We start from the raw sequence: 25,098 nt of genomic DNA, 5'->3' as shown, positions 1-25,098 counted from the left end.
CATCTGCTGGGTCTCCAGTGCTGCATCTAGTCCTGGCTGCTGAGCCACTTCACGTTCTTTTCACTAGCTTGGAGCTAGCTCTGCACTTCAGAGGCAGTGTCTTTCATTTTGGCCTGCTAGGTTTAGACTGGATGTTGCTGGTGCCTTGGCCTTCTAACTCCTACAAGACCAGATCTTAATGGCTTCTAAAATGGCTACTTCCAGTGTGTGTGTGTAGGCAAGTGTGGAGATCTAATACTAGCTGCTCTTTGCCTCTCAAGGCTTACGTGACTAACAGCCAGACCAGTGGGGAAGTGATGGGTCCAGCAGGGGTCAATTTATCAAATGTAGTATCAACACGATAAATTGACTTCTGATCACTCTTCCACCAACTCTGGCATTCCACCTCAATGAGAAACGTTAGAGGAGTCAACTGGAGAGCATCTCCTGTGGACTTGCCACAGCAAAGATGCTGCAGTAAGTAGATCTAAGCAAGGTGGCTCAGCTACATTACTCACGTAAGTGAAGTTAAGTAACTTAGATCAATGTCCCTCCATAGTGTAGACCTGCCCTCAGAAAACTATTTCCTGGTGCAGGGTGCAGAAGAGGATCAGGGCCTCCAGCAGGGAGCAACAAAGGCCAGGTGGTATATTCAGTCTCAGATCATGTAATTAAAAATTGTACTGTATAATGCATAGGCAACCTTAATATGCCATTTCCTAACTTTTAACTGTTTGACTTTGCAGCCTTAATAATATTGTTTTAATTTAAGTGGGGTGTGTTGGTGTGTTTGTGTGTTATATATGGAGTAGCTCCACTGACTTCAATTAAAGATATGTGAAATATGGGATTCTTTAAAACCTGGGCTCTACAGCCATTAGCTTAAATCATACAACCTTATATCAAAATGTAGTTTTAGTCTGTGTTAGTGTTTAAATTATCCCATTTCTTCAAATTCAAAGCAGTGATTGATAAATGAAAAATCTTGCTTTAACTTTTCTGAGTTTTAAATTTTCTTCATTATCATATTTCTACTGGAAGAAATCCTTTTGGTTACACAAATCATGGTATTTTCTTTATGACGTCAAAAGAATAAACCATCTAATTTCACAAAGGTACAGTGAGCTCTTCAGCAGAAAATCAATATGAGATTTCTCCTTACTTGCATTAACTGAAAGATATCTAGAAAATATACCCTGAGACAGGGATTTGTCTGACAGCACAAAACAATTTAGAATGTCAAAAAAATTAATTATTTTGGAAACATAAGGACAATTCAATCTAATTTACCCAGAAGCATGAATGCAGCTTTGCCACATAGCTCTGCCACACCAGAAGCTGTTCAGGGAATTGTGCCTGAGAGGTACAAATCCTTCCATGCTTACCTCTTGCTTAGCACATAGTAATTTACCGATGGCTGCTCTGCCACCAAATTTCAGCATCCCCCAGACAGTCCAGCTGGTTTGGCCAATGCTGGCCCATTGCCTGAGGGAGGAGGAGCAAAGGAGGCAGCTGCCCCTGGCCCCATCACTTCAAAGCTCTGGGTCCCCTTGAAGTGCCATGACTGCTTTGCCAACTGCGCACAGCTGTCAGGAAGTGGAGGGGGGATGCGGGGGAGCCCCATGATACAGGCAGCCCTGAGAGCTAACTGCCCTTGGCCTTGCCCCTTCTGCTCTTGGCTCCACCGCAGAGCCTGGCCCCCTTCCACCTTATCCCAGGGCCTGTGGTAGCTGTTGCCACCACTGGACCAATACATTGAAGGCCATGCCCATGCTGTCCATCCCCTTCACATCAACCAGCTCTTGTGGAAAATTAGCAAGTTCCCATTTATTGGTAAGCACTCAGATAAACAGTCCAGAAACCCAGAAGAGGATGAGTGGGCTCTTGCTTTCCCTATATCCTAAGTCAAAATCTAAATCTGAATGTTGTTATAGTGATTTTTAATACAATACATTTTTTAAAGATTGAAAGTAAAGTTAACATTATCAAAGTAAATTCATGGAGCCAATTTCTGCCAGCAAAATAATGAATGCAGTTCTAAATGCACTCAGTGGGAGCTCCACAATGACTCAAAGATAATCTTTAGCCCATGATTTTCACTGTGGCTCATACTTCTGCACAAATATTTTATACTGGTCTGAAACTCTTTAGGAAATACAGTGAGGAATCCTGTGACACCTTAAAGGCTAATAGATTTATTTGGGGCTAAGCTTTCCTGGGTAAAAACCTCTTCATCACTCCATACATCTGACAAAGTGGTTTACCCATGAAAGTTTATGCCCAAATAAATCTATTAGTTTTAATTTTAACACACCACAGGACTCCTCATTGGTTTTGCAGATACAGACTAATATAGCTACCACTCAGACTCATCTTTAGGAGATACTACTTACTATAACCCTAATTACCAATGCTGAAGACTACATTAATTATTCTATATTTATTTATAATTTCATTAGAAACCATACATCATGTTTAAAAATATAGAGAGAGATAAAGTTTCCCTTGAAATATGAAGTATTCCCCAATTTTTTATGGCATTTATCTGCCCTCTAGTGGTTAAATGGAACAGATAACTGCTTTTTAATTCTGTACTTAGGATTCCTGCTCTTAATTGGTTAGGAATCACACAAATGTTAGTAATTTTATGATATTGTCTCCCTTGCCTGATATGACCACGAACTGGTCTCATCTGTCTTCTTGGAGAATCAGCTCTTTGAGTCCAGGACCATCATTTTCTCTGTGCCTACCATAATGAGACTCAATTGTGGTAGGCCACTACATGCAACCGTAATATAAATACTTACCTCCAGTTAATACTTTTTTCTTCTCACAGAATTGCAGCTCAAAGTATTTTATAAAACAGCTAGACACATCATTCAGGGTTGTTTTAGCATGTCCAAAAGCCTCCAAGATACAGTTGACCTGCAACAAAATATAAAGGTAGTGAAATTGCAACATGACATGAAGCAAACAGGAAATAAGCAGTTCTGTAGCACCTTAAAGAATAACAGATTTATTCATTAGGTAATGGGCTCTTGTGGGGAATAAGTGGATCTTACCCCCAAAAGCTGATCACCTAATAAATAAATTTGATGCTGTTTAAGAAGCTACAGAACTGTGTGTGTTTTTGTGATGCCACAGACAAACACAGCTACCTCTCTGAGGAAGTAAACAGGAAAGAGTTTCAATGTACTTCAGTGGCAACTGTTGGGTGCACAGAATTTGAAACCAGGCCATGTGTGTGCGTGCCTAAATAGCACTTTTATTTCTGAAAAACTTTGCCATGGGGCATAGGGAAATAAAGAGGGTTCCAAGGACAAGACCTTTGGAAAAGAGAGACAACTTGAGTGAGGAGATATATTTTATTGGACTGACTTCTGTTGGGGAAAGAGACAAGCTCTAAGGAAACCTGAACAATACATTCAAAAAATGAGTCCAAGAACTTAAAATAACACCCTTGTTAGACACTAAAAATCAAGGATACAGTAAAGGCACCAGACTGTTGGGAAGAACTATGATCTGTAACTCTCTAATACTCCTTTTTGTCCTAGGACTGCAGTGATATTAACAGCTCTCTACACCCTGAATGGTCTCTTGCAACATGTGTTAACTCCTTATACTTGACAATTCGTTCAACCTTAAGTGAGCTGTGACGCACTGAGTATCACAACCTGTTTACCAGACCTGATGAAGACTGTGCAAGTTCAAAGTTTGTCTCTCTCAACAATAGGAATTGGTCTCATAAAGATACTGCCTCACCCCTCTCATCTTTCTAATATCCTGACACAAACAAGAGTACAACAACATTGCAAAAAACGTTTTTTGACAGAGAGTGATGGAGAGGAGGAGGTGGAGCCGCATCCTATAAATAAAAGGATAGCTGGAGTCACACATTTCCTAGAACTGGAAGGGACCTCCAGAGGTCATCGAGTCCAGTCCCCTGCCCTCTTAGCAGGACCAAGCACTGACATCTATTTGCCCCAATCCCTAAATGGTCTCCTCTAGGACTGAGCTCACAACCCCAGGTTTAGCAGGCCAATGCTCAAACCACTGAGCTAAGAGGACTTGACTATCATCTCCCTTAGCTTTATACTAATGCAACTCCATTGGGTGTGGTTTTCTGATGAAGTGGTATCTGCTAATTGTGGCTTCCTGAGCCCCAGTCCAGCTGCATGCCAGTTTTGGCCCTGAAATACTTAAGAGCAGCCTATGAGTTGATCTAATGAACATCAGTATGCTATGGCTCTCCATGCAATAACAATCCAGTGACATTCCCTCTAATCCCTGACATGATTTCTTGGGGGCTGCAATAGGAGTACCACAGAAACCAGCTATTCTGGGCACGTGTCTGCTGAGGATCTCCCCAGATGGGGAAATGTTGCTGGTTTATGGCTTCTGCACACAATTAGACTATCACAAACAGGCTGGAGTGAGAGAGATAATCTGGTTTATTGATTTCAAATGGCGTTACTCCTGATTTACACCAGTGTACGACAGAGATGAATCCAGCTCAACATTTTAGGCAGCTCTCTCAATTCATACATTTTCTTGGAGCATGACCAAAGGATTTGCTGAGCTGCTGGTCAGGAGTCACCTAAGCAAACACCTCCTGGCCACAGCCTGCCTCTGGTACCCCACCACTTCCCTTCTCCCCCAACTCTACCTCCACTCTACACCCCTGCTCCAGGTCACAACCCTAACTCTCTGCACCCCTGCTCCTGCACCCATAGCTTTTCCCAGAACTTCCACCCCTATCCCTTGCCCCAGGTCACAACCTAAACCCTTTGATACTCCTCCTGCACTCCTGCCCTGGTCACAGCCCCCTCCCAGATCCCGTACCACCTCCTGCATCTCAATCCCTGCCCCAAGCCACAACCCCCTCCTTCACCTACACTTCTTCCCAGGCCCCAGAAGCTCTTCTGTCTCCGATCCCCTACCCTGAACTCCCTTTTGTACCCAACCACCACCCTAGACCCTGCTGCTCTTCCACTAATATCATGGAAAAGTGCGGTCTTTGACCACTTACCAAGTTCTTGGAGTGCCCACCCCCCACCAAAAGTTATTGCCCATGCCTGATCTAGACCATCCCTTTAGTAAGGATTTTTAACTAGTGGGAGAGCCTGACTCAGTGCTAATTTGCACCTTGGAAAGCTAGGGTACAATTCACTGCTATTTTAATATGGTTGCTTTCTACACTCACGCTGCACAACTATAAATTACTACACAAAAGTGCAAGGCTATAGTAAATCATTCACATGAAATATTAGAAATTCAGTTAGCTATTTGTCCAGTAGATGGCAACAGAAAATGATGCATTTGACCCAATGAGATTAGTTCAGCACATAAGAGATACAACTCTACTGGCTCTAATGTAACAAAACAAAGCAGCAGAAATGTCCCACAAAAGCTCATCACCAAATAAATCATTTTGTTAGTCTTTCAAGTGCTACATTTCTGCTGCTTTGTTTTGTCAGAGTACAGACTAACACGGCTACCTCTCTGTGACTTTAATGTAGTTAGCCATACCTCCTGTTGCCACATCTATTCATTTACTTTTTACAGAAAGCATGCCTGTGGATTTCACAATTTCCCTCCAAGTAAAAAAATCTTTTCTCAGGAACGTACATATCCATGCCAGGTTCTGAAACAGCTCAAAATGCTACTTACGTGCTTTATCTTTGAATCAAAGGTCCGCTTGCTGGAACTGGATCTACATGTCAGGTGCTTCACTATTTGCTTGCAGGCTTCAGTTTTCCCAGAACCACTTTCTCCACTGCAGAAAGGAGGAAAAGGAGAAAAAAAGACACCTTTTAATTTTGTGCCTCAGAGGTTTTTTTACTTCATTATTTAGAGCTTCTGTTATCCCTACAGAAGTGGACACTCCAGACAAATATTAATTCCTAATGGAGGGATTTTTAAATAATCTGGAAATTAAATAATCATGAACACAATGTAAAAGACAAACCGGCTTACAGTCTATAATTTTGGACACCAGTATGTATGTTCATGATTTTTCTACCTGTCCCCAGATAAGCCCAGAGACAATCAAAAGTTAATTTTTTATCCCTTTTATCACCCTAATGTCAATGCTGTTATCTTTCTTTTCAATGAGCCCCTTAATAAAGGTGGTCATACCAATTCCAAGTTATCTGGTGCTTTTTGTTTGAGGGAGGGGAGCTTATTTTGAGTAGATTTCAAAATAGGCTATTTCCACATGTAGCACTACCTAAATTGCACCACATGGCAAAACAAAGCCCAGCTTCGAGGCATACCTCTACTCCTCATGTGATGAGGTACACAGAGATGCCGAAGAGCACTTCATTTATTTCGAAAACTGTTTCGCGACTACGGGGGTGGTACTTAGACAAGGGCAGCTATTTCAGGATACCACCATATCTGGAAATAGTGCCCGCTGTGTAGATATAGCCGCAGAGAAAGAGAATGAAGAAAAAGATGGCACAACCCAAAGTTGGCAGACACTTGGCACTCTGACCTGTCAGCTATTTGCCTTTTGTTGGGATGTATTGCGCTGCATGAAAGCTGCGGTATAACATTTACAAGCTCCCCAATCCCTTAAGTGATACTCAAACTTCAAAGATCATGGCTCTTTTTTCACTTCATGCCTTGCACATGAAAAGGAATAAACAAAGAATGGGAGGGAAGGAGTGGGCAACGAAAACTGGTCATAGAAAGCAGGAATAAGAAGGTGGGGAAAGGAAGGCGGGGGAGGAAGTGATACCACATATCAGTAGGGAAATGAATGCAACATAAATAAAGGAGTGGAGAGGACAAAAGAACAGAAGAAAAACAATACTGAATTAAAATAATACTCTTCCATAGAATCACCAATATACATGGATACTGAGGCAAGACCCATTTGAAAATCTACGTTGGGATCATTGAGATCAAACATTTCTCACCAGGCAACATAATTAAGCAAACTTCAGTTATGAGTACAGAAAAGAGAGCATCCCTATGCCCTCCCTCCTAACTTATTTATCAAGCTCACTTTAAAAAGACAGTTTTTACAAGACGCTATGAAACTGTCATAACCATAGTAGCCATGGTAAATGATAAGCCTGTTGCCTATTGATGGAACCAGGTGACCTTTTGTCTCGTTCCTTGTGTCAGTAGTAAGTGAGCAGGGGAGATTTTGGCACACATTGCTTGTCTGTAGAAAACAACCCTTCCCCCTGCTATCACTTCACATCTGGAGAAGAAAAGGATACAAAAAATGGGCAGAGGAAGAAACAAAGGGGGAAAAGGGCTTTATAAAGTCAGGAACTTTGAAAAGGGCCTCTCAGCCAGTCTCTAGGGTGATGCACATAACTCCTATAAATATGGCAATCTCTGTCTAGTGAGCTGCTCTCCTAGATAGCGAGGCTGCCCCCTTTTTCTGAACACATGAATACGTTTTGACTTATTTAAACAATTCTTGCTTTAATCAAGGGATAGCTCAGTGGTTTAAGCATAAGTCTCCTAAACCCAGGGTTGTGAGCTCACCCCTTGAGGGGGCTGTTTAGGAGCCTGGGGCAAATAGGTTTAAAAAAAAAAAACCTGTCAGGGGTGGTGCTTGGCCCTCCCAAAAAGGCAGAGGGCTGTATTTGATGACCTCGCAAGGTCACTTTCTGCTCATGAGGGGTGTGTGTGTATCTTTTAAAATTTCTGTTATCATCTAGAGCCAGCTCCTGCATCCTTTGTACATCCAAAGTTCTTACTAACTTGGAGGAGGGGGGCTTTCAGCTGTGCAACTGTTTTGGAAGCTTTTTGTGTATCTTATTGAAAGCAACTAAATTTCTTCAGCAGCTAGCTTTTTTTTTTTTAAATCATGATTGAAGGCCCAAAGTCAGTGGCACAGCTCATCTGAAGGACTGACAGTGCAATGTCTGCAACATAAAGGCTCTATGCAAGGCTCCAGTCATCATCAGCATTTGCTTTCCTAGAAAGTTTCATCTGAAAAATATAATGTTATTCAAAGTTGTTTTCTGAAATCTGCCTATTCCTAGATAATTTAATGACATGCTGAGATAATTTCTGCATTCACTAATGCATTCATTTGGAAGGGGTTGGAAACAAGTTTCCTAATTGGACAACACTACATTAATTTAATGATCTTATAAAAACCAGTCCTTCATAAGGATGGTGAACTTGAGCTAGTGGCATAAAATGTACAGAAAGGTCAAAGTAGATGTAAGTATTTAGAATGTGACAACTCATGTTTGACTACCAAACAGTAGAAAGTGTTAACCATTGAATAGCCATACAACTGACAGAGCACAAATGAACCTTTGCTATTTTTAAAACTGAAATATAGCAATGCATAGAGTTAATAAAACTCCAGGCTGTAGCAGGGACTGATTCTGCCAGACAAAAGAAGAAACACAGCAGCAATAATAGCAGTTTTGAAACTTTATTCGCATCAGATAATGAAGAAATGTTGCAAGCAGCACTGCATACAAGTATGGGGTCCATAGAAGCATGAAAGATCTATTGGGAGTGAAAAACAAAAAAAACAAAAAAAAGAACACCCTCCCTTGCAAAAAAGCCCCTCCCTTCTCTTTCCTCCTTCCCAAATACCTCTTCCCAACAAAGTTCCACCTTCTTTGAAAAAGCTCCAGAATGATACAAGCAGCTTATTTTATTTCATTAGCACCCAAAATGTGCTAGGTACAACACAGACACAAGAAGCAAATGTGATACCATGACACTTACAACCGAAAGTGCAAGGATCAGACAGATACGGGGAAAATTATACAAAACCCTATATAACCTGAGCGATCAGGGACACCTGACAAATGTCTTGGTTTTTTCTATGTCTATGTATAACATCAATCTCTTACCAGTCATTGTTTTCTTATTCTCCCTTTTCTCTTTGTTTTTATTTGCTTCCTCTTGCCATCGCTCTCTGATTTTCTGAAATTGAATGGCCCTTCTCCAGTCTTTGCCTCCCTGTTCCCCTTCTCTGACCCCATCACAGATATAAAAGTGAGTGTAAGCATCTGGTATAATTAAGAAATCATTCCTAGTGGATGTGATATACCTTAACTTTAGCAAAGGTTTATACTGTCTACCACAGTATTCTTGTTAGCAAGTTTAAAAAGTATGGATTGGATGAATGGACTGTAAGGAAGAGAGAAAGCTGGCTACATCATTGGGCTCAGCAGGTAGTGATCAATGGCTCAGTGTCTAGCTGGCAGCCAGTATCAAGCAGAGTGCCTCAGTGGTCAGCCCTTGGGTTGGATATGGTTGGACATGGATGATGGGATACACTGCACTCTCTGTAACTCTGCAGATGACACTAAGTTGGAGTGGGGGTAGATACACAGGAGGGTAGGGATACGCTCCAGAGCAACCTAGAGAAATTGGAAGATTGGGTCAAAAGAAATCTAATAGATTTCAACAAGGACCCCAGAGTCCTGCACTTAGGGTGGAAGAATCTCATGCACTGCTGCTGGCTGGGGATTGAATGGCTAACAGCAGTTCTGTGGGGAAAGAAATAAAAACAAAAACAAAAAAAAACAAACCCTGGGGATTATAGTTGATGAGAGTCTGGATGTTTGATTAAGAGTGTGCCCTTGTTGTCAAGAAGGCTAATGACATATTAGGCTGCATTAGGAGCACTGCCAGAAGATTGAGGGAGGTGATTATTCCCCTCTGTTCAATGCTGGTGAGGCTACATCATGAGGCCTACATCCAGTTTTGGGATCCCCTCCCACTACAGGGGGGATGTGGACAAATTGGAGAAAGCCCAGCAGAGAGCAATGGAAATTATTAGGGCACTACAGCGCATGACTTATGAGAGGCTGAGGGAAGAAATAGTTACTTGCCTTGCAGAATAACAGTGGTTCTTCAAGCTGCGCATCCTTTTTAGTGCTCCACTCTAGGTATTGGTGCACCCTCAGGATGATGATCAGAGATTTTTGCTAGCAGTGCCTGGGTATGCCTCATGTGCCTCATGTGCAGCAGCATGGACATTTGCACATACACAGGACACAGCTCCTTCTGTTCCTTCTCTACCATAGAATTCATCAGATGAACTCCAAAGTAAAGGGGAGGAGGTGAGTAGTGGAGTACCCACAGCAACACACATCTTGAAGAACCACTCTTACTGCACGAGGCACGAACCCTTCCTGAGTGTCTGAGTTCCTGAATGTATGAGAGTTCTAAAGTCCAGTATCTTTTGGGAATTTCAACAGACTAACATTGGTCTCTGCACAATGAAATAGTTTTTCCACCACTGGCATTAAAAGTAGATTAGGTATACACTACAGTAGTCAGCTATTGTTAACTAGTGAAGTTTTGGGATAAATGTTGTTTATTTTCAGTTCCTAGAAAGTACGAGAACCAGAAGTGCAGAATACTGCAAAATAGTAATTTATAAATAGTTTGAAGAAAATTATAACTCATTGGGCAAGAGCTCTCCCTTTCTTCTGAGTTTGTACAGCACCTAGTACAAAAAGGTTTCTGGTTCCTGCCTGAGGTTCCTTGATGCTACTGCAAATTTAAAGAATTAAGAATATTAAGAATGGATATAAAACTGTTATGTTTATGTCAACATGCTTATAGTATGTAATACTGATTTTGTCAAATGTAATCTTTTTTTGCAACTGGAAATAACGCATCACAACATTTTTAACCAGAATTATGTGCTATAAAAATAAGATGCGCTGTAAATAGCAATAATGCATGAATACTTCCTGATTATTGACTAATTGCAAGTAAAGGGTGCTGAAACACTGAGAAAACAAAACAAAGTTAGGTTCTTCAGTCTTTACCATTTTTAAGAGAAGAGAATCTCACCCCTTTTCAGATTTACCCTGAGTTCATAAATGTGGCTCATTTAGCTATTAGGCCATTGGACATTAACATTAGTGGCTCCTAAAATGGATAATGGATTAAATTTGATGTAGATGTTGTAAATGTTTTCCATTTTAATTATCAAATTAGACATTAATGTCCCATATAAGAGCAGTTAAATCTGTTAAGTATTCTTGGTTTTCACGAAGACATTTATAAATTATTATGTAGTTAAGCTTTCTGGATAATTCTATCGCTTATCCTGTCAGTTCTTAATGCATTCCTAAAGCGATGCATGCCTTGAGAAAAGGAGAAGGATAATTTTAGCAAGCAAGGGGGAAAAAAGGGTTAGAAACAAACTGGCTCAATACAGGGAAGTTCACCCTTTGGCTGCAATAAGTACATAGTACAGGTTAAACCTCTCTAGTCCAGCACCCTCATGACCGGACTGGTGCTGGATGAGAGAATTCGCCAGACTACTGGAGGTCAATATTGACTAGCACAGTGGTTCCCAAACTTTTTGGTATCACACCCCCCTTTTGATTTTTGAGAAAACCTCATGCCCTCTCACCTCTTCTTTACCATCATCCAGCCCCCCTTTAACAAAAAATAAATGCAAAAAATTGATATAAAAATGTTATTTGAAATTAAAAATAAGCACAAATAGTTTTTCTTGGTCCCTTGCAGGTACCTGGTGCAGCCCCACCTGGCCAGCTGCCTGAGCTCCGTGCCAGCCACCAGAGCTGACCACACCAGCTACCCACCTGCCTGAGACATGTGCTGTCAGAGCCACCTGTCCAAACTGACAAAGCCCTGCAATGCCAGGACCAGCCGTCCAAGCCCCACGAGCCCCGCAAGCTGGTCGCCTGAGTCCCACGAGCCCCACTGCCCAAGCCACTCCCCTCCCAAAAAGCCAGGCACCCCCCAGTCCCCAAGCCAGGCACCCCCAGTCCCCCACTCACTCCATCCCTCTCCCGCAAGCCAGGCACTCCCAGCCCCCATCTAACCTCATCTTTCTCCTCCTCCCCCATCCCTCCCCAACCCACACTCACTCCCCCTTGCAGGAGGCTGATAGCTCCATGTTGGTCGGATCTTCCTTTGGGTGGGGGGAATAACAAGAGGGCTGGGTCACCTCATGCCCCCTCTGGAATTTCTTCATGCCCCGCCAGGGGGGCCACATCCCCCAGTTTGGGAAACCATGGTCTAGCACATTACCAACACTTCCACTGTTTACCAGGCTCTTAGAAGATATTTAGGGGTAAATTAGAGCTAAACAACAGCAGAGAAAACTGAAAGCCAGGGCTGGTGGCTGTAATCAAACTTCATGGGACCATGGGAAACTTGGCCACACCCATGATAAGTGGTTGTCTGTCTAACTAAAGTCACGCCAGATTACAGATGTTGGCGGATAAGAGAGTTCTGAATTAGAGAGTTTCTACCTGTACCATAAATATATTTTAAAACAAACGGCACCCTGCATTTTTTCCCCTCTAGGGACCATTACAAGTCAGCTGAGATATTAGAAGAAAAAAACCCAAACAAAATTACATTGAATAAATGGGAAAAAAATCCACACAAAACATTACAACATTTGGTTAAATGCATCCCTACTGTACTATCGTGCACTTCAGCAAATTTAACCCAAAGAGGCATTTAGTTAATTGCAGTTTTAAAAAATGTAAGAATCTGCTCAGAACATCAAAAACCCAGGGAAGAGACTTAAGAAGTATATTTGCATCAGAAAAAGGGACTTTTTAAGAGAAAATATGAGGAACTGCAGAAAGCTGAAAAAAATTATAGAAAGACAAACTGCAGGTGAGCTGCAGAACAATTGGCTCTTTTGCTAATTTGTGGAAGATCGCGTGATGGACAAGAGTGGAATCAGATGGTAGATCAGCAAAGGGACCAAGCACAAGGTGCACAAACGAAGCTGGAAAATGATAATAAGGAAATTTAAACACCACAGGAGACATTTTAACTGAACTCCAAAATGAAAATATAGGGCCAAACTGTCATTTGCAATAGTGCCCCTTTAGAGAGAGAGCAAAGTACAATCACACTCAGCGTGAGGGCAATATAAATGAGCCTTAGCATAAATGCAAACAAGGCCCACAGTTCTTACCCAAATTAAGACTGATCGTAGAATGGCATTAGATTTTTTTTTCTTTCTTTTTTTCTTTTTGGTTGGTGAGTTTTTTTTGGACAGGGGTGGGACAAAGTAAATCTCTTTCTGTATGTATCCACCAATTTCTCCCCTCTGGGGAGATCAGAGGGCAGCAGCCATGGGAGCTGCTGAAGCCTGCCGTTTATCCTCAGACTGGATGAAGGATTCCTTTCCTCTCCATGCATTATTTTTATTTTATGTTATGGTTTTAGTTAGAGACTGTGGCCCCACAATAGCTGTACACACATATACTCACAGGTCCTGTTTTTAAGAGTTTGCAAGTTAATTGTAAGATTAGAGACAGCAGGGAGATACAATAAAGAGACGTATTTATGTCGATCCACTTACCTCAAATTTCATAACCATACTGCAGTTTGACTGGCTATTTGTGTCAAATTTAAGTATTTACAGGGCACTTAGTACAATAGTAGAAGACAGCCCCACGAACTATAAGGTATTTATCATAGCAAAACCTCAGAAAATTATTTCTATTCCCATTTTGGAGAGGAGTATCTGAGGCACAGAAAGACTAGTTCATAATCACCCAAGAAGTCTATGACAGAGAAGAGACTTCAACTCATGTCTCCCATGTCCTAGGCTACATCTGACACTTTGGATAATCCCTCCTCCACATTTTGGATCCTGGTTCAGAAGTTTGACATAATTTAAAACAAAAACAATTTTGGATTGTGGACAAATCGTTATTATTAAAGATGCAGTGCAATGAAACTGACGTTTCCCTAACAAAACAAATAACGCTTACCTTGAATTAAATATCTTCTTTCACATAGTGATGCGGCAATATATGATGTAGATGAGTAAATAAGATAAATCAGTTGGAGGGGAAAATAAAAAAGGTAACCTTATCTGCAGAGCCTCGGGGCGAAACATTTCAAAGGCATGACTTATAAATCACTCAATAGAAAAATAGATTTTCACCTGAGAATAAAGCATTGAGGACGTCGGTCTTGGAAAAGCATGTGGTAAGCTCTTTCGGCACAGGAGAATATATGTGGTGGAAGTGAGGAACACCGTTTGCTAGAGTCATTTAGGTAAAGCTGAGTGACCTGAAAAATAACTGAATATTAATACAAGTGGCAAATTCTAAACAAATATTGTTTCATCTCTTCAATAAGGGGATTCCTCTAGGCTCCCTCGATGTTATAAACAAACTACTTGGGTATCTTAAACTATTAATAAAGTATTTAATTGAAGTAATAAATATATCACTCTCATCACAAGAGTTTGATTGAAGATATACTGTTTTTGTATTTAAATATAATAATGGTGACCAATTGTGCAGATTTGGCCAATTAAAAAAAAACAGACAATATATTAAGTTATATTATGCACACTTCATAAGATAATCCTTCAGCGCCCTGATTTTAAAATATTAAATATAAATAGCATGGCTGCCCTCTGGAATAATAAGACAGAGATCAATGAAATCAGGTCACAAGTTAATTAATTTATTATATGACACAGCAGTCTCCCGGTAATGCTTTATTTGCAATTTAGAAACATTTCTGTAATACACATAATTAGCAGCAGGCTCTACTCTCATTGGCTAAAAGTGGCAAAATCAGTTATCCTACTGTTAGCCTACCTTCCTCTGAGACAAACCTGACATTTAAGGTTTGTTAAGTAATTAGAATAATAGCCTTCAGAAAAATTGGCTTGTAAATATCTACAGTTTGGCTCATTTAAAAAAGTGCTGAGCCTGACCTAAGTACTATTTTTATTCAGTAACTATATTTCTGCATTAGATGAGACAATACAGCGCTACTTGCCTACCCTAGAAAGTGAATATTCTCATACAAACCTGTTTTGTTTTGTCATGAATAGCAGAATATTTCAACGAGTTACAAACCACGGACTCCATCCTACAATAATTGGACTTCCATGTTTAGTCCCACTGAGCTCATGTATTAAATATTTGCAAGATCGGATTCCTGATTAATCATTTAGAATTTTCATTATTTTTATCCCATCATGGTCTTAAGCTGAGGCACAGGGTTGCCAACTTTCTAATTACACAAAATTGAATATCCTCGTACTGCCCCTTCTCCAAGGCCCTGGCCCTCATTCGCTCCACTCCCATACTCCTCATAGCTGGCTTTCCCCTACCATTGCTCATTTGCTTATTTTTATCAGGCTGGGGCAGAGAGCTGGGGTACAGGAGCGGGTGAGGGCTCCGACTGGGGTGTTGGCTCCATGGTGGGGCCAGAAACAAGGGTTCAGGGTATGGGAGGGGGCTCCAGGCTGGGATAGGAGGCTTGGGTGTGCAAAAGGGGGTGTGTGTTCTGGGATGAGCAGTTTGGGGTACACCGGGGGGCTCCAGGTTGGGGTGGTGGATCTGAGGGTTTCAGAGGGTGTGTGGGAGAGGAGTCCAGGCTGTGCAGGAGATTGTGGTGTGGGAGTGGGGTGCAGGCTCTGGCAGCTGCTTACCTTTGAGGGCTTCCCAGAAGCAAAGTCACGTCCCTCAGTGACTAGGGATAGGGGCAGCCAGGTGGCTCTGCACCGTGCACACTGCCTCCACAGACACCATCCCTGCAGCTCCCATTGACTCTGGGGGATCTGCAGGAGGGAGGAGCAGCTGCCAGAGCCTAGTCCCCACCAGATAGCCTGTAGCCTACTGGAGGCACTGCAGGCAGGGGGCAGCCCTGGAGCTTGGTCAGACCCTGGAGTGCCACACCAAACAGGATGCAGGATGAAGGGGGCCACTGGAGGCAGCCCCCAAAGCACTGCCCTCTCAGACCAGTGCAGGGCCAGGGCGGGCAGCTGGAGTCCAGGGTCAACCCATGGAGCTGCTCCACCCCCAACAAGCTTCAGGACAGACTGGACACTACCCCAAGCAAAGAAGCTCTGGAAAAGCTGCAGGCCTGGGGAGGAGGCAGCTGGAGGCCAGGGCCAGCCTTCAGAGCCACAGCCCCCCACCCAATAAGCACACAGCCCCAGATCCTTCCCCCCAGGAGGAGCTGCTGGATAGGGACCACTGCCCTGACCCCTTGGGTGGAGCTTCTGCCATAGCAAGGTCACTCTCACAGCCATGGTGGTAACTACCCCACCTCTCAGCCCCGTCTTGAGACCCCTGCCCTAAGTTCTGCACCCCTTACCGGCCTTGACTTCCGCACTCCTACCCCACCTTGAACCTCCACCAACTCTCTGCCTTAAGCCACCCACCTTCTGCCCCTCCTCACCCCAAACGCTCACTCCAGCCTTCATTTTAGAAAAATACTATCACTGGAAAAAAAAATCACGCACATCTTTCATTTGTTATAAAAAAATTACTTCAGTTAAAGATCTGAACATCACCAGGCACATCTACTACTAACGATAAACAACAGGCAAAACTGAATGTTTCAGACTGACACCGCACATCTAAAATGCCTGACATTAACTGAAACATGGCACGTAAGTGAATTAACGTTGTGCCAACATCGCAAGAGTATCAGTGTTCTGACACTGAACTGTCAGACTCTTTATATATAAAATGGGTGGATTGGATCGGTGAAAGAGAGCTTTGCCCTGGCCCCATCCAGCCATTGCTTTTAGGTACTGTAGCGAGGTGTTGTGGCCTTCACCCCACCCAGAGAAACAAAACTCTTTCCGGAAGCCGGGGTGGGTGGAGCACCCTTGCCCTGCCCCCCGGAGACTAACTTGCAGGACAGGAAGTAGGAGAGGGGGAGCTGCAAGCTCATTAGGAGGGCAGCCCCTGGAAGGATCAGACACTTCTGTCCTGGCCCGTGGGAGGGGGAGCCCAACAGACTAAGCTGGAACCAAAGACTAGCTGCATCTGTCACTGAGCAGCCCTGAGGAGCTTCCTCACCTGCTGTTTGCCCACTACCCTTAGGAGTCTCTGGAGAGGGAGACAGGAAGTAGCACAGGGGCAGCCAGCGCTCGTGGGGCTGAAGCACTGCCTGAGCCTGCGTCAGTGTGTTGCAGTCTGGATTCCCACTGACCAGCAGTTACTGACGGCTGCTGTTAGGGCCCTGCTCTGAGGTGCAGTGGAGCGTGTGGGCCTGTGCATCCCCTCCCACCCGTCCTGGGGTGGCAGTTTCCTCCACTCCGGTTCTATACCCTTACTGTTTGTTTGCTCCGCCCTGCTAAAAGGAGCTGAGCCCTGCTTCACTGCTGGCCCTGCCCTGAAATCGGGCTGGCCAAAGGACTGTTTGTTCAGCTCTGCTGAGGGTTGCTGAGCCTTGCACTGACTGCTGCCCCATCCTGAACAAGCCAGGTATATAATTATTGACTGCTCGTTTCCTCAGCCTTGCTTTGGCGCACTAAGCCTTGAAGTGACTGCTGCTCCGCCTTGAGCTAGGGCTGCTGACTATTTGCTCTGACCCTGCTGAAGGGAACTGATCCTGGAGTAACTGCAGTCTTGCTGCGAATGAGGACAGCCTCAGAGACTGACTGTAGTGAGGGGTTGTGGCCTTCCCTCTCCTCTACAGGTATCTCTTTTTTTTCTCATGGTACACTCATCCCTCGCTATAGGAGCACAATTGGTTCCCAACTTTCTGCTCATAGGTGAAAACTCATAAGAGGGACATTAAATTACCATTAAACTACATGTAGAAGTGTCTGATTGGTTCTTAATGCTCCAGACTCAGCAAAGGATTGGCAGCAGGTGGCGCTGCTTTGGAACGGTTAGTGAACCTTGGGTTGGTGGGGGGTTGGAGAGGGTTAAAGGCTGGGGGCAGTTTGGGGCCATGTGTGGGAGGGAGGGAGGGTTAAAACCTCCAGGTGGCTCCTGTGGAGGAGGTGGTAGCATGTTCCTCCTGGCTGCAGCAGAGGTACCTTGGGTGGGGAGCGGGGGTGCAGTGGGCAGGGAGGTTTGGAAGGGAATGGGGTGGGTGTTGGGAGCAGGCTGGGGGGGTTACATAAGAACGGCCATACTGGGTCAGACCAAAGGTCCATCCAGCCCAGTATCCTGTCTGCCGACAGTGGCCAGTGCCAGGCGCCCCAGAGGAGGTTGCATGGGGAGCTGTGAGCTGAGAGAATGTTGGGACTGGGCGAGGTGAGGCCGGGGGGGATGTGTGGGCACTTGCCGCAGGGGGAGTGTTGGGATTGGGCTGAACAGGACTGAAGATCTCCCTATGCCCCGGCCAGGGACCCCGCGGCGGACTCTGCTCCAGCCATGGGACTGCACGTCTACCTGTGCCCCAGCCAGGGACCTGGCGGCAGGCTCATATGAGCGGGGGAAGTTCACTTGGATAGCGAACAGTGGTAAATATGTGCATCCCTCATGTTGGCGAGTACTTGTAAGTGAAGTACTCATTAAACGAGGGATGAGTGTACTCAGAAATGCACAAATGAAGTATTGTTCTGCTATTTGTCACCTCGAACATGATTGCTGTTTCACACTAGTAACACTAAAGGAGAGCAAGATAAGTAACAGGCAACATTAAAAAACAAAATAAATATGTTTATGGCCCAGAGGAGACATTCATAAAGATCCGAACAAGACACTGTATGCCTTAGTCAAATTAAAGTTATTGCTGCTAATGCAAAATTCAAACAAGATGTTCCTAATATGAAAAGAACAAAGTCATTTTTTAAATTTATTTGTTATCCCAGACATTCTGTATAGATGAAACTGCATGGAAGTAAATCTGCATCATAACATTTTTAGAACAAAGCGCTTACCATACTGGAATAAATTGGAAGTTCTTTAAATGGATTAACAAGCAACAGTATATCTCCGACATAGGTCTGGGGGGAAAAGATATAATAGTTTTAAGAAATGATAAAATAGATCTTTCAGGAAGTTAATAATTTTCTTCCAGAAAAAGACTTTGGTGAATGCATGTGAAGTCCAGCAACTTCATAAGCTCATAGCTCCACAATTCAGAGCTTTGAAAATAATTGGTGTTACAAACTAAGATCCAAATGTACAATTCAGATTGTATTATCATAAAAATGTAATCAAAAGGAAAATGATAAGCAAAAGAACGGCATTGCATATATTGTAAGGTTTATTAAATGAATCTGTAATTGACCTTTTCTTAAATGTAGCAAAAATGAATCGCTTGCCACTTTATGATAGACTGAGCAAGTAATGCTACCAAAGTTAGATAAACTAAATGGATATTTAAAAAGTTGCTATTGGGATGGGAGACACTTATCAACTTAACTATGATACCACACTATACCTATAAATAAATGAATAAATACATAAAATCCCACATATTGGCTCCGCACAAGTCAATGAGAAAATGTGTACTGTCTAAATGTGGCCAGGTTCCACCTTTGGTATTAGAACACACACTACTACATGAATCCACTGGGCTACATTCTCCAGTATATCCTGAATGCTTTGCACCTTACTTCTTACTCACCTCCCAAGGGACTAGATATAATGTCTCCACACATCTCCCAGTGGCCAGATTGCCTACATACAGGATTACCCTATCAGTTCTTTGAGGGCACAGGCAGCCAGTGCAAGGCTACTGTAGCTTGTTACCAGACAGCAAGCCAGTGATGGGATGGCCTTTAGAACCAGGATATAAAAAGGTGACTTTAAACCACCTTTCTGATAACATACAAGCTGGTACTACTGATTTCCTAAAACGCTATTCAATTTTGAATTTTGTTCATACTTTGAGACAGTTGACGAGTATTTTCGACTAAGAACAATAACAAATGAAAATAAGAGCAAGCCACCTGAAATACACATTGGCCCTGATTATTATTTTAATACTGTGTACTATAGAAAATAAAAATAAAAACTGAAGAGTTGTTTAGTGGCATGTGTTTTTATGATTGGTCTATAAAATTGTAACACCAGAAGGTGCTTTGTGAAACTGATGACTGACATGATAGTCTTGGTTGTAAAGGAAAAGTAAAGTTCAGTGGTTGGTTGGTTGGTTGGTTTTTCACATATTAAAAGTAATGTGAACTTCTTTTTTTGGCTTTACATTGTACGGAAACAGAGACAAGTGTTTTTCACCATTTTCTTAATTAAATAATTCTGTTATTGCTGTGGTTTTATAATAGTCTGCCCACAAACACTTTCTTACTTAAAGAAAAATGCTTTCAGCTGTAGTCAGTAAAACAACCTAGCAGAACAAAACGAAGCAAACAAAAATAAAACACCAATAAAACCAGGAAACAAACAATGGCCTGAGAGAGACTCTCTCTCTACTGTCTCAGGGGGTTGGTGCTGTCTCCTGGAGGAAAGGGCCATGCAGTTTTCTGTATGTCAAACAGCACTATGATCTCTGCATTAGTTTTTATTCATAACACTTTACTTTTGTATAAAAAGAATATGCATAATAGCTTATTTTCATGTAAACAATTATGTTGCAGAATACAATCCTAGATTTGCTTTTTATAATATGCGGATGCCCAAAAAATACAAAAATATTATTTATGTCAAATCACTAGGCCCAGGCCCCTGGAGCAGCTGTATGTCACTTCCTTTGTAGAAAAGTGTGCTAAAGCCAGCACTGGCAGATTCTTGGCCATGCACTGCAGGATTCCCCGCTTATAAGGTGATCCTCTGATACTGTAGAAATGCTATATGGAGTCCTTTGCAACCCTATTACTAGTTGCCAACTGTAAGAGAATGTGGCCTGAATTTGCTACCATTAGCTGATTTCCATGTCCGTAAAAGGTCACCAGGGGCTGTTGTAACCCACTGTAAATCTGGAAGGCTACACTAACATATGTCAAAGAACAGGTCTGAGCCCAGTCAATCCCAGGATCAGGAAAGCTCATGGGAAGAGCAGTGGGAGAATTAAAGATGTTTTTGCAACCATTCTGTCTCCCTGCACAAGCTTTGCAGTGTTCTTTGACTAAAGCCTGACTTAGTTCCAGGGCAGGAGACTGGGGATGCCTGCCTTCCCCATGCTGCAGGGGTGGGGAGGCTGGGTCTGTGCACTGGCTGCCCTTCTGGTGCTCTGGAACTGGGGAGGCTCATGTTGAAAGCAGGAGGCCTGCCTCAGGGGGAGGGGATTGGATCCCATGGGAAACAGGGCCTTGGAATGATGGGGGTGGGTTGGACGTTTGCCTCCACCAGTTCTAGATTGACCCACTCATGGGTACAATAAGCTCTTTACCCCCAGAATAAAGCCCCACTTGGGTAAGTCAGATATAGTTTATGCTTCTCTGCAACAGCTGTGGTGAGGAAGATCTGGATTGGAAATGGCCTCTAGGGTCCTTTTCCCTTCTGAGATGGGGGAGCCCCAGGAAATAATGGATGAGAGGCTTTTCAGTTCTGATGGGGATAGCCACTCATTGCACAAACGTCAGCTGTTAACCAGAACAGCACTGATTGATGATGCTGACATCACTCATGTGGTCTTGAACAAAACCAAATATTTAATTAGGCCAGAAAGAGAAACAAGAGAAGGGAGTCATCAAAACCTCAGGGTCAATCCTGAGAATGAGAAGTCAGGTGAAGCATTTTAAGAAAAATGCTTAGTTCCAATTTTCATAGATGCGGAGCATCTGTGGCTCCCATTGACTTTAAGTCAGACTTACGCATGTTCAGTACCTCTGAAAATGACAACAAATGGAGGATACTCCATTAGAAATAAAAATAGACAGGAACATAAATATAATCTTAGTATCCAAACAACATTGTCAGAACCAACCAATATCCTAGTACCTATGAATGTGGCTTCTGTATACAATTTCAGATGTATTTACAGTTGCTTGTTGTTTGTGACATTCTGAATCTCTGTACTTTGCTGGTCTGACCACATTGCTTCAATTCATTACATGAAACAGACCCACACACTTCACATTTACATATAAATTAACTAATCAGCTGTTCAATAAGGTAGAAAAGGGTAAGTAGCTATGAATAGGGATGCCTGAAATGTGCATATGTAGATTTTACTTTTGAAATAATCTACACCTGACAGGATTCTCTCTCTGTTTACCATGGCAAGAACAACAAAAAATGTTGCATGTAAATCATCTAGTAATTATTTTAGTGTGTCTAAATCATTAACATAACAATATCTAGAGAATTATTCATGTAAAATTACAGAAAAAAGTAACAGGGAATCAGATCCTTTTTGTTGTTTTCCATTCCATTTCAGTTACTGTAATCAGAAGCCTGCATGAAATTTTGTGCACATAGAGTTAAAGACAGAAATCTCTTGAAAATTTAGAGGAAAGAGTTCACATGTACCTATTACATTTTACCAGCATGTATTCTCTGGTAAATACACATACAGGCTCATCTGTGCATATTCATTATATCCTTTTTTTTCTAATTTCACACAGTTCCAATTAAATTAGAGTACTTCTAGGTTTAACACACATATTCCTTCCTTCAATTTAATATTAGTCAGCAATACTTGTCAGTCTAATGTCTAGTAATTTTGCTTAACTGGAATTACTTATAGTCCAATCCTATTTCATTTAATTGCTCATCACTGGAAGTTGACTGTAGGTAACTGAATAAAAATATTGCTGTAAACAGTTTCAAAGTCACTCACATATATTTGATCGTTACTGAAACGTTTCTGAATCTCATAGAGTAGGCTGCTGTCTGTTAGCTCACTCAGAGTAGCCAGATCATCATTTGGTGCTGGAGGCATTAATTTGACCTGGAAAATATAAATAATACATTCAAATAATCTAACTTCATAACCATTCACCCTCCGGTCAAATGCCCCAGTTTCAATTACAGCTCCAAACACTACAATTGAGATAATGCATTAGGTAACCAGAAAGTTATCTTACTTCCGAAATCACTCTTAATTCTTTAATTTAGGAAACTGAAGTAAATTAGTGATATGGTCATTTTTAAGACATATTATTCTGTACTGGTTTATTGAGGACTTTACAGAAAGTATACAGAAATGTTCATGTATGCTACTTGCAGTCCCTAAACATGACAAGACTCTGAGTTTAAGCGGAATACTCCTGCTCTCTCCAATAACTGCTTCTGATAAAGATGATCAGGAGTTGGAAAGTTAATGCACTTGTAAATAACACACTGGCCAACCCCAAAGAGACCTCCCATATTACTGCAGCATCTCAACTCTTTCTCAGCACATAGAAGTTAATATGCTATTGGAATTCAGCTGCACAGAACATAGCAGAGGAAAAACTCAGCGAGAGCTGGGACTTAAATTGCCGGTAGGAGTGGAAGGTGCTTAGCATCTAATGTATGAGTCACAACAGTTTATTATTTATTTCATCGTATCACTCAACTGTGCTTAGTGTTTTCCAAACATAGAGGGACATAAGAGGCCTAGAGAGCACACAATCTAAATATTATAGAAACAAAATCCATTAACAAAATAAAATAGCTTATATGTTATAAAAGTAACATAAATAAATAAATCAACTGTAAGAGAACTGCTATAAAATGTGGTAAAGACTGACACTTTGGGCCATGAGTACTACTATGCTGAGAATGCAGGCCGAATCAAACGATTCTTGATGCTGGAAGAAGGTATAAAATAGATTATAGTCAGCCAGAAATGTGTTTGAAGTGAAAACTAGAAAATTTACATTTTATCCAAAATAAATATAAAATGCCATTGATAATGTTACTGCATCAACAACTGACTAATGTGATCAGTGCAGGAACGCTGAAGATCCAATCTTGAAGTCAATGGCAGTTTTGCCAATCATTTTAATAGGGGCAATGTCTGGTCCTGGAAGTCCAGAGATGTGGGGGTTCTTTTTCTAAATTTACCACTGATTTTTTGGGTAACTTCAGGTCAATCATCAGATAGGTAGCCGTGTTAGTCTGTAGCTGCAAGAACAACAAGAAGTCCTGTGGCACCTTATAGACTAATATTTTGGAGCATAAGCTTTTGTGGCATCTGACAAAGCGGGTCTTCAGGTAATTCCATTAACCTGTATGTGCCTCAGTCTCTTCAGCTGTGAAATGAAACTAAACGGGATGTTAGTAAAGTGGTTTGAGTCCTAACATTTATGTCAAGAATGATAGCTCTCAGGGCATGAGCATGAAAAGGAGTAACATTTTTCTTGATCTGGAGTTTATTTAAAAAAAAAAAAGCTGGAAAGGATAAGCAGACACTGCAGCTTAGGCCCGCCAACAGGGAGTGGGAAGTGGGAGGAAAAGGGGGCAATTACCCTGGGACCCCTGGTCACTGTCCCTACCAGCACTGCCGGGGAGCTAAAGTGTGTTTCTTAATCACTCTCTTTCCATGCTGCTTCCAGAAGTGGCTGGCACATCTCTGTAGCCCCAAGCTATGGTTACACTAGTGAGTTTTGTCGACAAAACCCTGGTTTGATTGACAAAACTTGTAGAACATCCACACACAAAATGTGTTTTGTCAACAGTTTGTTGACAAAATTCAGCACTTTTGCCGGCAGCGTTCTGCCTCTCAGCCATGAGACATAACGCTGCTGTTGACATGTTCTGTTGACAAAAAAGCTGTGAGGATGCTCTGGGGGCCTTGTCTCGAGAGACAGGGCACCCAGAACAATGGGCAGCTCTCTCTGTTCTTCTTCTGGGTGTGTGTTTTGTCAAGAGGGCAGCCAGGCAATCTGGCTGCTCTGTCGACAGAGCAGAGTGTGCTGCTGATTGGCTTTTGTGTGTGGCCACACTCTGTCAACAGAAGTTTTGTTGGGAAATCTCTGACAGTGACTTCTGTTGACAAATCACTGAGATGTACCTGTAGCCCAGAGGGGAGAGGGTCTTCATGATGCCTGTTCCCTGAGCACTGACTCCACAGCTCTAATTGGCTGACAGTTGCAGTTGTGGGACCTGTGGAGATGGTCCCTGCTGGCAGTGGTGTGCAGAGACCCTTTGCCCCCTCCCCTCCACCTAAGAGGTGCTGCCGGATGGATGTGCCAGTTGCTTTCAGGAGTTACCTGAGGTGAGTGCTTTCTCCCTCACCAACTCCCACAGCCCAACATCCTACCCCAGCCCAGAACCTGTATCCAATGTCCCTCCCAGAGCCCAACCTCTCACTCCACCCTCCGTTACAGCCCAGAGCCAGCACAAAAACAATCTCCCACAGCCCACATCCTGCACCCTCCCTGAACCCAAAATTCCTTCCAGAACCCACACCACTCACTCTCTGCCACACCTAAACTCTCTCCCAGAGCCTGGATCTATTCTCTTCCCCACTCCCACATCCCAACCCTCTGCCACAGCCTGGCAAGAGAGGGAGGGAGGGTGGGAGGGAGGAGCCGAACAAGAGACAAGGAGGAGT

General features: G+C 42.7%; 1 protein-coding gene across 1 annotated transcript in view; it reads right to left on the bottom strand.

The window, feature by feature from the left end:
* Nucleotides 1-25,098, bottom strand: part of MYO16 (myosin XVI) — a 622,320-nt gene that overhangs the window by 283,179 nt on the left and 314,043 nt on the right. Inside the window, exons 11-15 of the mRNA XM_074983196.1 lie at nt 22,396-22,506; nt 18,590-18,655; nt 13,883-14,010; nt 5,650-5,755; nt 2,787-2,904 (exon numbers count right to left, since the gene is read on the bottom strand). Coding sequence (XP_074839297.1) covers nt 2,787-2,904; nt 5,650-5,755; nt 13,883-14,010; nt 18,590-18,655; nt 22,396-22,506 — 529 coding nt within the window. The remainder of the gene's footprint in view (nt 1-2,786; nt 2,905-5,649; nt 5,756-13,882; nt 14,011-18,589; nt 18,656-22,395; nt 22,507-25,098) is intronic.

The sequence above is a fragment of the Carettochelys insculpta genome, chromosome 1, assembly GCF_033958435.1.
Source record: "Carettochelys insculpta isolate YL-2023 chromosome 1, ASM3395843v1, whole genome shotgun sequence".
In the NCBI taxonomy this organism is placed as follows: domain Eukaryota; kingdom Metazoa; phylum Chordata; order Testudines; family Carettochelyidae; genus Carettochelys; species Carettochelys insculpta.
The sequence above is the reverse complement of the archived record's forward strand: the minus strand, read 5'-3'. Positions and strand labels throughout refer to the sequence as shown.